Here is a 13,686-nt window from a genome sequence, read left to right on the forward strand (position 1 = left end):
TGGTGTGCAGTAAGAAATGACTTGGTAATTATAATTCTGTATTAAGAGCATTTATTGTTAACAGACTCAGCATTCTTCAATAATGTTCTAATTCATGTATGGAAATTTGAATAGCAAAGTTTGTGGTTGATGTGATAGATATAATAGACTGCCAAGATGGTGCAAAACCAAACGGAAATTTTCACACTGTGCAAACAGTTTCCTAACATTTTTTTCTTCTTGGCCTCTCACCAAGTGTTCTGGGCCTCTTTTCAACTTCAATATGTGTATTACACATTCCAAAGTGCTTTTCAGATCAGTCATTCTCCTTTGAGCCCCACAGCGGCTCTGCAGCTCAAACACATAGGTCTTGTCATGGCCTCTTTCTGATTAGGTACTCAGACCCAAAGTTCAGTGACTTCCCAAGATCATAGAGCTGACTGATACCAGGGCCTGAACTAGAGCCCACTTCTGAATCCCAGGCTCCATCAGCAATTTCTGGTTGTTGAAGTCATATGAGTTCTTCATAGAAAATTTTTTAAAAATTGCGTTCATATATCTCAGTTTAGAAGTAACCATTTTCAACAGCTTTATATAGTTCATATGTTTTGAATGATGCTGTTGATACAAATTTATATTGTGCTTTTTGAAACGACTTATCTCAAGGCACATAAATTCTTCAGATATGTATTTTTAGATACTTGCATATTTCAGTATATAATCATGCCATAATTTAACTGCACACCACAAATCTCTGCTTGTTTCAGTGCTCTGAGGTTCTGTTTCTTCTCTCCCCTGTAGATATATGTAAGCAACAGAAAGCTGCTTTATGGGCACTAATCACTACCTTTTCCTTCTCTATATAGAATAATTATGTCTTATAGATTCGATTATTACTATATTTATACACATCTTGCAGTCTGAAAGGTCCTGTATAGACCTCTGTGAAGTATTACTGTTTCACACTAAAGAAAATGCTAGAAATTCACGGTATCTCCATGCTCAGAATCTATGATAAGCAGCAAGATGATCTGAGATTCTTTTGATTTGAAAATAGCTTGGTCTTCTTTGAATGAAACCTCTATCAAGTCTCACTCTATAGTAATTTGTGCTGTGGAAAGTATAAAATTGAGCCTAATTCCATAAAATAAACCATGCCTGCACAGTACTGTGTATCTGTAAACTACCAATTTCTTACTGTGACACAGGTATCCATTGCTATAGAAGAGGTCACACGCTGTCATATAAGATTTACCTTCCGACACAGATCATCTCAGGAATGTAAGTATTAAGAGGTCTATTACATATTTCCACTTAAAAAAATTTACTCTTGCTTGACAGTCCTCTTGTGAATCTGGAGAACAAGGTATTTGGAAACTAGATACTTGGCAACTTTATTTCATTACTCACTGATGCTAAGGAAATCAGCATAATGAATTTTGCTGGGCTTACAAGGTCTGTGTTATCACTCTATATTCGAACTTCCTTAAAATGTGTTTTGTGAACACTGATATTCTCAAAGACACCAGTCCTCAATCTTTGGCACCAGGGACTGGTTTCATGAAAAACAATTTTTCTAAGGACCAGGGGCAGGGATGGTTTCAGGATAATTCAAGCACATTACATTTATTGTGTTCTTTATTATTATTACATTGTAATATGTAATGAAATAATTCTACACCTCTCCATACTGTAGAATCAGTGGGAGCCCTGAGCTTGTTTTCCTGCAACTTGACAGTCCCATCTGGGAGTGATGGGAGACAGTGACAGATCAGCAGGCATTAGATTTGCACAAGGAGTGTGTACCCTAGATCCTTTGCATGAGCAGGTCACAATGGGCACAGTAGGATTCGGCTCCTGTGAAAATCTAATGCTGCTGCTGATTCGACAGGAGGCAGTGCTCAGGTGGTAATGTGAGCAGTGGGGAGCAGGGAGCACTGCAACCTCTGCCTCTTGGGTTCAAGCGATTCTTCTGCCTCTGCCTCCCAAGTAGCTGGGACTACAGGCACGCACCACCACAGCCAGCTAAATTTGTGTTTTTTAGTAGAGGTGAAGGTTCACCATATTGGCCAGCCTGGTCTCGAACTCCTGACCTCATGATCCGCCTGCCTCCGCCTCCCAAAGTGCTGGGATTACAGGCGTGAACCACCACGCCTGGCCAAGAGCAGCTGTAAATACAGATGAAGTTTTGCTTGCTCATCCACCACTTACCTCCTGCTGTGCAGCCCAGTTCCTAACAGGCCACAAACTCATACTCCCAGCACTTTGGAAGGCCAAGGCAGGCAGATCAAAAAGTCAGGAGATCAAGACCATCCTGGCTAACATGATGAAACCCCGTCTCTACTAAAAATACAAAAAAAAAAAAAAATAGCTAGGCATGGTAGCACGCATCTGTAGTCCTAGCTACTCGAGAGGCTGAGGCAGGAGAATCGCTTGAACCCAGGGAGAGGTTGCAGTGAGCCAAGATCATGCCACTGCACTCCACCAGGGTGACAGAGCAAGATTCTGTCTCAAAAAACAAAACAAAACTAAAACAAAAAAAACAATTTCAAGTTTTAGGTCACGGTTCTTGAAATGGCTCCACTAAAGTGTGAGCAGAGAAGAAAACTGTTTTCAGATTGATCACAAAATTTCTAGAAGCATCTTATTCTCATTTAGTGCTGCATAAAAATGTAACCCCTCCTTCCAAAAATGCATGTGTTGAACACCATCTACACAACAGGCTATAGGTGAGGCCCTGGTATATGAGAGGCAGCTGGACACTGCCGTGCAGACTCTCTGTGGTCTGGTTAGGAAGATGAATGAAAAAGTGAGTATGTACACAATAGTGTGATATGTACATTACAAGGGCAAAGACTTGTAATGGATGCATAACGCAGCTCCTTACCTAGTCTGGGGGATTTAGGCATATGACTTCCTGCATCTTAGCTGAGACATGAAGGTGAGTAGAAATTAGCCCAGTGAAGGGTGATGGGAGAAATGTGTTTGGAGAACGTAAGTGAGCTCAGTATGGCTAAAGCAGACCAGTGAAGCAATAATAGTATCAGGTCGAATCATTTGAAATTGCCAATTTTTTTAGGTCTAAGTGGCCAAATATCAGCCATTTCATATGGTTCTGCATAATACAGAACTAACAATTATTAAGGTCTTAGTTTGCATGAGATATTCTGTGAAGCTATATTTGCACATGGTCTGTTTAGAATGTACAATAACATAATAAGGTACATTTTACTTTTATCTACATTTATACACAAAGAAACTAAGGCACAGAGAGATTAGGTACTTGCCTGTGGTCACAAGGTTAGCATATGAGCAAGCTGGGTTGGCACCCAGGCAATGTGATTCTAGCTAGGCTGCAGCCAGGCCATGAAGGCTGAAGATGCTTTTCAACCTTGTTAAGGAGGTGCAATTCAAGGGTGGTTTCAGGTTTTGAGGTTTTGGGAGGGGTTGGTGTATGTTCATAGCAGCTTTACCTATAGTACTCCCAACACTAGCATAGCCTCAATACCCATCAATAGGAGAATGGATAAACACATTGAGGTATAATCATACAATGCCTGACTACTCCACCAGGGTGGGGACCCAAGAGTCACAGCAGACCACAGAGCCATGCCTGTGATGAGAACAGGTCACACGTTACCCCAGTCAGAGCCACCGAGGCAGGGGACCTCTTGAGTTCAGAAATTGGCCCTGAAGACCAAGAGAGGGATACTGCCTCCTCATGAAGCCACACCCTCTTCCCAGCTGCCACAGGGCATACAGATCTTTCCTGGCACTGGAGCTGATATTCTGGGGAGGAAGGGGGAAGAAACCTTGGGCAGCACCATAAACCCTAGAGTATAATAAATATCTTGCAGAGTCTGGGCAGGCATGGTGGTTCATGCCTGTAATCTCAGCACTTTGGGAGGCCGAGGTGGGTAGATCACAAGGTCAGGAGTTTGAGACTAGCCTGGCCAACATGGTGAAACCCTATCTCTCCTAAAAATACAAGCCTGGCGTGGTAGCAGGCACCTGTAATCCCAGCTACTCAGGAGGTTGAGGCAGGAGAATCGCTTGAACCCAGGAGGCAGAGGTTGACCATGCCATTGCACTCTAGCCTGGGTGACAGAGCAAGACTCCATCTCAAAAGAAAAAAAAATATATTGCAGAGTCTGTTTTTGAGCAACAGAAATTGAGGTCTCTCATTCAAGGTTTTGAAGCAGGGTGGTTGACGTGAATGGATTGGACTTCGGAAACCTCATTCCAGCATAGAGAATGCATTGGCTGTGAGAGCCCTGGAGACAGAGAGATGCATTGCAAAGGTCTCGTAGAAATAAAGAGAAGAGTTGAGGGTGGCCTGAACTCAGGAAGGGACAGTAGGATGGAGAGAGAAGAGACAGGCTTCAGAGCTATTTAGGATATGGAGTTGACATGGGGTGAAGCTTGTGTCAACACGCACGTTTCTGATTTGTCTGACTGGGCAGACGCTAGTCTCATTTGTTAGGGGACGTAGGAACAGGATCGCATACTTGGGGGTGCCAGGCAGTTTCAGTGACACATGGTATGTGGCTTATTGCAACCTGCTGAATTGTGCTTATTAGAATATGGTTGAATATCACAACCCTGAGCAAAATGTGGAATCAGCTGTCATCGCCACTGCCTCCTGGTGTCTTTCTGCACTGCCCAGACATGTATTTCTGTGTTTTCAGCCAGAGATAAATCGGAACGAGCATTTGGGGTGGCCTTCGTGAAGCTGATGAACCCGGATGGCACCACTCTGCAGGATGGGAGGCACGATCTGGTGGTTTATAAGGTGGTGCTAACAGAAAATGACTGAGAAAAATATTTACTCCCTTTCAAATGGGTGTTTAAGGTTCCCTTTACATTTATTTATACAAACATCAGAAACCTTTTTAGAGCTACAGGTACTTGCCCATTAAAGTCTAGAAACCCAAAGGGCTCTGGGACCTCCAGCTGCGTGGTTTCCCACCTCCTTTCTGAAGAGAGTGAGTTGCATTATTACTGAGTCTTTTTTTGCCGTTTTTTTTTTTTTTTTTTTTGAGATGGAGTCTTGCTTTGTCACCCAGGCTGGATTGCAATGGCATGTTCTCGGCTCACTGCAACCTCCACGTCGCAGATTCAAGTGATTCTCCTTCCTAAACCTCCAGTAGCTGGGATTACAGGCCTGTGCCACCACGCCCGGCCAATATTTATATTTTCAGTAGAGACGGAGTTTCATCATGTTGGTCAGGCTGGTCTGGAACTCCTGACCTCATGATCTGCCCTCCTCAGCCTCCCAAAGTACTGGGATTATAGGCGTGAGCCATCGTCTCCGGCCGCATTATTATGGTCTTCTAAGGAGGCTCTCACCCTCTCCTGTGAATGGTGTTCCCTAGCAGTGAACTGTAAGGGGCCGGCCTCTCACGACGTGCTCTCTGCATCATCCTGTATGGCATGTGGACAGGTGCACTCTTGGGCTTCAGTAACAGTGGATGTAGTTTCCTATTACTGTGAGCCATGTACCATTTCTGTGCTCTGGGGGCCTTGTTTCCTTCCCTGAGACTTTGTCGTTGCTGTCTTCCAATTGGTGCTGAGCTCTCACTTCTACTGAGATTTTAGAGTACAAAGTAGTGGCTGGTTAGATCTCATTTATCCAACAGTATCTGGGGTTTTCCCCAAGTTAGCTGCTCTTTTGAGATGCATCTACCTGATGAATATTTTTCTTAACATCTTAGTTTATGAATCATTTTGGAAGGGATGGCAAACTATTTCTTTTTCCATCAACCTAGTAAATTAGAATTGTCCCCATTTAGATTGAATAAAATAAAATTTAACCTTATTCTGTAATATATTTATTTATTCTAGCAGAGACTAGCATATTCTGGTTTCTGGTTCACAGCTTACTTTGTTTCCATTCAATCATGAAATTATTTCTGGGCCCAATATCCGTGGAAAGATACAGTATCTCAGAGTTGGAAGGGATCTTCAGGATAATTTGATAAAGCCACGCTTCTCATGCTGGAAATGCATGATAGAATTGTTTTTATTTGCATATAAGAGATGTTGGCCATCATTTAGCACCCTAACATGCTTCCTTTTTAGGGTGACAACAAGAAAATGGAAGATGCTAAATTATACCTGACCCTGCCTGGGACCAAGATGGAGATGGAAGAAAAAGAGCTTCAAGCATCCAAAAACCTGGTCATCTTCATGCCAAGCAAGGATAGCACTAAAGACAGCTTTCAGATAGCCACCCTCATCTGCTCCACAAAGCTCACCCAGAACGGTAGGAGTTGTGAATATGTTGACACAAATGAGCTTCCTGCTGAGCCTTCCTGGGCTCCTTGGTTAGACTCACAGGGCTGGACCATATGGGGCTCGGTCTTATTAGGTAGGATGTTGGCCAACTGGATTCTGCTCTCTTCTTTTCAAGTCATGTTCTGGGTAGTACTGATCACATTGCACAGCTTCTTCTGAAGTTTCATTGTCCAATTTAAAGCAGGATGAAAAATATTTTAAGATGGGTGCAGTGGCTCACACCTGTAATCCTAGCACTTTAGGAGGCTGAGGTGGGCAGATTGCCTGAGCTCAGGAGTTCGAGACCAGCCTGGGCAAAGTGGTGAAACCCCATCTCTACTAAAATACAAAAATGTAGCCGGGCATGGTGGCGTGTGCCTATAGTTCCAGCTACTTGGGAGGCTGAAGCAGGATAACTGCTTGAACCTGGGAGGCAAAGGTTGCAGTGAGCCAAGATCACGACACTGCACTCCAGCCTGAGGGACAGAGCGAGACTCCATCTAAGAAAAGAAGAGGAGGGGAGGGGAGGGGAGGGGAGAGGAGGGGAGGGGGAAAAGAAAGACATTTTAGTATATGATAAAACCTATAAATATATTTATTAACAGCACCTGTAAAATTCAAAAGCCATATTCCCTGATAGTGCATTCTGTATAGTATGTGAAGAAAGAGATGTTGGTAGTAAGGGGAGGAGCCTGGCAAAGAAATATGATCAGTGTCCTGTCCAAACAGGTATGGTAGGGCTTCCTGTTTGAGTTCTGTCTTTCCCTCAATTATTCTCCTCTTCCCAGTTTTTTTCCAAGCAGTCAGAGGTTTTCCATAAATTCAGCTGAATAGTTCAAAGAGGGCTTCATTTGGTTTTTCCTTCAAACCTCTGATATCAGTTTTAACCTCTCTTGTGTAGATTATGGCATTTGATAACCAATATCAGCTTCTTACTTATTTAACTTCTGTCATGTGTAAGGAGTCCTACTGAATGTAGTAAACCAAGAATGCGCTGCCTAGGGCACTTGCCCTAGAGATTCTGTCTCCCATATGTTGTGTAGAGACTGGTGCCTTTGGCCTAAGAGACAGTTCGAGTGAGGTACAAGGAAGAGCTCTGCTGTGAGGAAGGCAAAGATAGACAAAATAGTGTGGTTGTAGGGCAAACCCAGGGATCAGATCCTGGTTGATCTTTAGAAGGGCTCAGTGTTACGTTTGTTTTGACAAATCGTGGTTGATGAGACAAAAAGGATTGCATTTCAGCTTAGACAAGTGGCTAGACTCAACAGAGTGAAGTTTAGGGTAAATCCGTATGTGCAAGCAAGAGCAGGCTCACCAAAAATTAAGCCAGAAAACATAGAAGACATGACAAAACCATCAGTAACTTATCCTTTGTTATGGAAAAAGTGAATATATTAACAAGAAATTCCTGGTAGGCTAATGGGTACAATATTTATGGAAGATAATGTAGAAGGCATAGAAAGGATTTTAAATGTCTTCAGACCCTTTGAGCCTGTGATTTGACTCCTGGAAGTTGAACTTAAGTAAACAATGAGAGATATGCACAAAGACTGATGTGCAATGATGTTGTTTCCCCATTATTTGTAACAGGGAAATTCTGGAAATAACCCGGATGTCCGATAGTTGGAGTCAGTTTAACTACATTTTATAATATAATTAAGTGACAAAATAGATGCAGCTGCTAAATATTGTATTTCAAAACATAATGAAGGATACGGTAAACATTTTAACACTATATACAGGATGATTCCAGTTTTATTTAAGTATATGTAAGCAATCTGGAGCCAGATTGTCTGGCTTCAGATCCCAGCTCTGCCACTTCCTAGCTGTTTCATGTTGGGCAAGTGACTTGACATCTCTGTACATTGGTTTCCTTGTCTTTAAAATGGGAGCAATAATAGTATATATTTCAGAGAATGCAGTAAATTAAAGTAAGTAAAAGCAAAATAGCATTCAGTCTGTATAGGAATGCTATAGAATTTTAGCTATCACTATCATCATCATCATTATTTGTACACAGAGAAAGACAAATAGGACTACAAAAGTTTGCTAATTGTTGTTTTTTTATTCTTTTTGTTGTTTTTCAAATTTTTAACTATGAAATGTAAAAATGTTATTTTTTAAAGTTAAGTATGGTAGTATACTATATAAAGCATTAATGTTCTTTTAAAACTGCGAAGGGATATTTGAGAGGGATAACACTTACTGAACATCTAGTAGATTATCCTTTCTGGACTAGAGATCAAAGAAGAATAAAGAAAACAAAAATAAAAGTTTGTGGAACTAACTAGTATTGAAAAGCAAAAGGAATTTCTGTTAGAGATAACCATATTGTTACATTGTTATCTCCATGTGCAAAGTTTAGGGTTTCCTGACAAGTTGCAGTTTTCAGTGTAGACCCTTCATTTGCTGATACATGTACTTCATCCCAGCTTCTGAATGTTCTTAACTAGGCTGTACTGCCCTGATACAGTAGCACCCAGATACATGTAGCTTGTAAAATTTGAATTAATTAAAATTGAAAGTGGGGAGATTGGGGAGAAGTTGGACAAAGGGTACAAAAGTTCAGTTAGACAAGAAGGATAAGTTTGAGAAATGTATTATATATTTTTGTGGCTACAGTTAATAATATGGTATATACTTAAAAATTGCTAAGAGAGTAGATTTTAAGTGTTCTCACCACCAAAAAATAAGTGAGGTAATGTGTATGTTAATTACCTTGATTTAGCCTTCCACAATGTGTATGTGTGTGTGTATCAAAACGTCATGTTGTACACTTTATATATACAATTTTTGTTAGTTAATTGTTTTATTAATGAAAATATAAATTAGTCCACTCGTTGCCCTAGTCGCATTTTAAGCGCTCTGGTCTCCTGCACCTGGTGATTTTTGTGTTGGGTAGATAGATGTACATTTCCATCATCACAGAATGTTCCTTTGGATAACACGGTGTGCTTTACTTTGTCATCCTTATTCCTGATGTTTTGATTTAAAAAAACAAAATCATCTTAACACACATTTAAAAAGTCAGAAGTATTATCTTCTTGCAAAGAAAGCTTAAAAAGGCAAGCCTCATCTAAATCAGAGAGGAGTGACCTGCCATCCAAATGGGCCGAGAGTAAGTAGAGGGAACAGGGGACAGAGAGGGAAAGGCGGAGACTTGGCAAGGCATCTCGAGCATCAGGGAAAACGGGGTATTCCAGGGACAGATGACTACAGATGATTCATGCATTTGCTTTCTTCTGACTTGATGGAAATTATAAAGAATGAATTTGATTTAATAAAAAGTTGAAGAACATTAATAAGCCACCAGCTAACTGTATGAGGGCATTTACTGAGTAGAGAGCATAGCTGTGTTCTCACTTGAGAGGGTGACCAAAGGCATTCCTCCGTCGCCTGAGGAGGTCTATTCAGTCTCAAAAGGTTAAAAGCCACTGGAGTTTCAGCATCTTGAAGACTCTTTTTTTTGTTTACTTGAATTATTTGTTAAAAACTAGAACAGACCGATTTGTGTGGGATCATTGGTTGCTGGGCCCAATGGCAGGGAATAGATTTGTTTTTCTAGGGAAAAGAGAGGGATGTGCAGGTCCTCAGAGATGCATGGCTTTGGGCCAGGAGGTTCATACTCGTCAGTCATTTCACCCTCCAGCACCAACTTCGCCATGATCATCTCCAGTTTATTGATCAGAAAAGTGAGTTTTAAAGTGGTAAAAAGCCTTTCTTAAACTTCTAAGTGGTGGACTTGGGTTTTGAAAACAGCTCTTTGTAGCTCCTAACAGTTTATAGTTTATCGTTTTGCAGTTACAGAATCTCTGAGATATGTTTGTTACAAACTCCAGTGGCTTTTAACCTTTTGAGTCTGAATACCTTTGTCATTATTTTCTTTTTAAAAGTATATGTTCTGGCCAGGTGCAGTGGCTCACACCTGCAATCCTAGCACTTTGGGAGGCCGAGGCGGGCGGGTCATGAGGTCAGGAGATGAGACCATCCTGGCCATGGTGAAACCCTGTCTCTACAAAATACAAAAAATTGACCAGGTGTGGTGGTGCACACCTGTAGTCCCAGCTACTCAGGAGGCTGAGGCAGGGGAATCGCTTGAATCCGAGAGATGGAGGTTTCAGTGAGCCAAGATTGTGCCGCTGCACTCCAGCCTGGCAATAGAGCAAGACTCCATCTCAAAAAAAAAAAAAAAAAAAAAGTATGTGTTCTTAAATTCTCTCCCTTACAGTAGAAGGCAATTACTACCCTAAATTTGGGGATTGTCATGCCTTGCTTCTCTTTATAGTTTTGCCACATTTGTAGCCTTTAAAAGTATATTGTTTTATTTTGCATTGTTTTTATTTTATGTAAATAAATTATGAGTCAGTCCCTTAGTTGCCCTAGCCACGTTTCAAGTGCCCAGTAATCTCCTGCAGCCAGTGACTTTTGCATGCCACCTTACTTATTTTTTGGTAGTGAGAACACTTAAAATCCACTCTCCTGGCCAGGCGCAGTGGCTCACGCCTATAATCCCAATACTTTGGGAGGCTGAGGCAGGCGGATCACCTGAGGTCAGGAGTTCAAGACCAGCCTGACCAACATGGAGAAGCCCTGTCTCTACTGAAAATACAAAATTAGCCATGGTGGCACATGCCTATAATCCCAGCTACTCGGGAGGCTGAGGCAGGAGAATCACTTGAACCCAGGAGGCAGAGGTTGCAGTAAGCTGAGATCACTCCATTGCACTCCAGCCTTGGCAGTAAGAGTGAAACTCCATCTCAAAAAAAAATCTATTATCTTAGCAATTTTCAAGTATACAATATACAGTATTATGCAGTCTACAGTATTAATGTAGTTAATGATTGAACTGTCTGGTTGAAGTCTTGTGTCCTATGTGAATTCTTTTGTAACTTGCGCTTTTACTCTGCATTACTGAAGATTTGAAGTATCCTGAATTCTTATACATTTGTGACAAGAATGTAAAATGGGGACAGTGACTTTGGATAATATTTAATATGGTTGAAGATATTCTTCCTGATGCCCCAGAAATCCCACCGTAGTTTTCTACCTCAGAGAAGCTGCTTTACCTGTATACCAAAAGATATATGAGAATGTTCATAGGAGAATTGCTTATGATCATAAAAAAACTAGAAACAACTCAAGTTTTTACCAGCAGCAGAGTGGATAAACAAATTGTGTACACCCATACAGTTGAAAAGACACTGCACAGCAAGAAAAAAAATTGACTAGAGCTACACGGATAAACCTGTATAAATCTTAGAAACACAGGAAACTTTGGGCTCTTTATGTAACCCTGTGTCACTGCTCTCCTGGCCCTAAGACCTTACAATTCACCAAATGCCAAAATATATTCCTATGTGAGCAGTGGTCTGGCATGCAGATATCACTAGGAAATAGACTTCTGGGCTGATAGATGAGGGCTTTGCTGGGGCTGAAGCTGCTGGGTGAATATTCACCTCTGGTGAAGGGACTAAATCATTTTCATCCAGCAACTATGAGTCAAGTGATGGAATGAGTAATACCTTCAACTAGCCTGTGGCAGAGGTAAGAGCTGGAGAATATGGAAGTGGATGGTGCCTAGTGGAAGGCCTAGCATTGTACCTATTACTTGCTGAATGAATGAATGCATTAATGATTGGACTAAGTATATTACGAGCTTCCTAAGGGCTACTGGTTCCCTTTCCATTCATTCATTCATTCCTTCATCAAACATGTATTGAACACCTTATAGATGCCTACTACTATGGTGACATAAAAGAATGAACACTGTATAGTTCCTGCCTTCAAATGGCTCAAAACTATGGGAAGAGTCAAGGAGACACCAAGTACATCTTACCAAATACATAGTATTTCTGGGTATCTCAAGCGAAGGGAAGAATAGACAGGCAAATCAGGTGGCTATTTTAAGGAAAAGGTGGAACAGATTCATAGCCCTTAGTATAAATCTGGGATAAAAATTTTAAGGTGTCTTTTGATTTACAATGCAGAATTTTGAAACTTTAAGCCACTTACAGCTTTGATAATTGTTGAGCTATTAAAAATGTCAAAGGGGCTGGGCATAGTGGCTCACACCTGTAATCCCAGCACTTTAGGAGGCCAAGATAGGAGGATCACTTGAGCTCAGGAGGTCAACACCAGCCTGGGCAACATGGAAAGATCCTGTCTCTATTAAGAAATAAACGTGTGTGTGTGTGTGTGTGTGTGTGTGTGTGTGTGTCTCAGAGAAACCGCAGTTATCTGGACTGTTAACGTATTATCACCTCATCTAAAAGATGGAAAAAATAAAATCTGTGTGGTCATGATGTTGAAATAAATTAATTCATGCATACACACACACACAAACACACACACACACACAGAGAGAGAGAGAGAGAGAGGAGAGAGAGAGAGAAGGAGAGGGAAGGAAAGAGGCACACATACCTATGTTCCTCTTTCCCTCTGAATCTGCCCAGACATAGATAGTGATAAGGGACACGTTAAGTAAGGCAGCAAATTAAAAGTAGGAAGGTTACATAAGCATGCTTCTTACTTCTTATGACCATGATGTCATTATTTGAGAAATGTTAGTTTCAGTCAAACATTCTTTTAAGTTCTTATGCATTAATCGTTAGTTTTTTTCTCTTTGAAGAATGAAAGAGGACCACAAGGTTTTCTCTTAGATAGGAGATAGTAACTTAAGAGAATATGTAAGGCATCTTAAATTAGCCACTATTAAGAGCAATTATCTGTTCCAGAGAATTCTTTAGCTATGTCCTGAAATGGTCTGGATTGTTCTGTCTCACCTGTATCTAATATTTATGGTTTCTGGTCATTCTTCCTAGTTGACCTGTTAGGCTTGTTAAATTGGCGTTCCAACTCCCAGAACATCAAACACAATCTAAAGAAGTTAATGGAGGTGGATGGAGGAGAGATTGTTAAGGTATGTTTGTATATTCATAGTTAGAAATATACGTATATATGCCTATTATACCAATCATACATAATTGGTTCAACATTTAAAACTAAACCATTCATTGTAAACATAAAACTTACCTACATTGTTAAGGAAGTGTGCCAGTTTTTTAAAAAAATGCTATTTTTAAACATCTTGGATTTAAACCTAGTTGTCCCCAGATTTCTATGGTATGGAGCTGAATGAAAGCATCCTAATAACCTCTCTGTTTTTCTTATCTTCAGTTTTTGCAGGATACGCTAGATGCACTTTTTAACATAATGATGGAAATGTCAGACAATGAAACCTATGACTTCCTTGTGTTTGACGCACTGGTAAGCGGTTAAACATATTCACTAGTGTTTATTGTTGCAACTATGTAGTTTTCAGTATTTCACTATTATAAGTAATTGTGTGAATATCTTCCCACATAAATATTTGTTCACATCTCTCTGGTTATTGTTTTAGGCTGATCCTAGAAGTACAATTAGAAAAAAAAA

The 13,686-nt window shown here is 40.7% G+C and overlaps 1 protein-coding gene across 2 annotated transcripts in view; it reads left to right on the forward strand.

Annotated features, from left to right (window-relative positions):
• Positions 1–13,686, forward strand: part of DOCK5 (dedicator of cytokinesis 5) — a 219,379-nt gene that overhangs the window by 129,361 nt on the left and 76,332 nt on the right. For both annotated transcript variants that reach the window (XM_064368698.1, XM_064368699.1), the window contains exons 16-20: positions 1,188–1,260; positions 4,668–4,771; positions 6,061–6,244; positions 13,077–13,174; positions 13,432–13,521. In XM_064368698.1, coding sequence (XP_064224768.1) covers positions 1,188–1,260; positions 4,668–4,771; positions 6,061–6,244; positions 13,077–13,174; positions 13,432–13,521 — 549 coding nt within the window. The remainder of the gene's footprint in view (positions 1–1,187; positions 1,261–4,667; positions 4,772–6,060; positions 6,245–13,076; positions 13,175–13,431; positions 13,522–13,686) is intronic.

Source organism: Aotus nancymaae, unplaced genomic scaffold, assembly GCF_030222135.1.
Source record: "Aotus nancymaae isolate 86718 unplaced genomic scaffold, 86718_ANA_hifiasm-v0.15.2.pri h1tg000079l, whole genome shotgun sequence".
Classification (NCBI taxonomy): Eukaryota; Metazoa; Chordata; class Mammalia; order Primates; family Aotidae; genus Aotus; species Aotus nancymaae.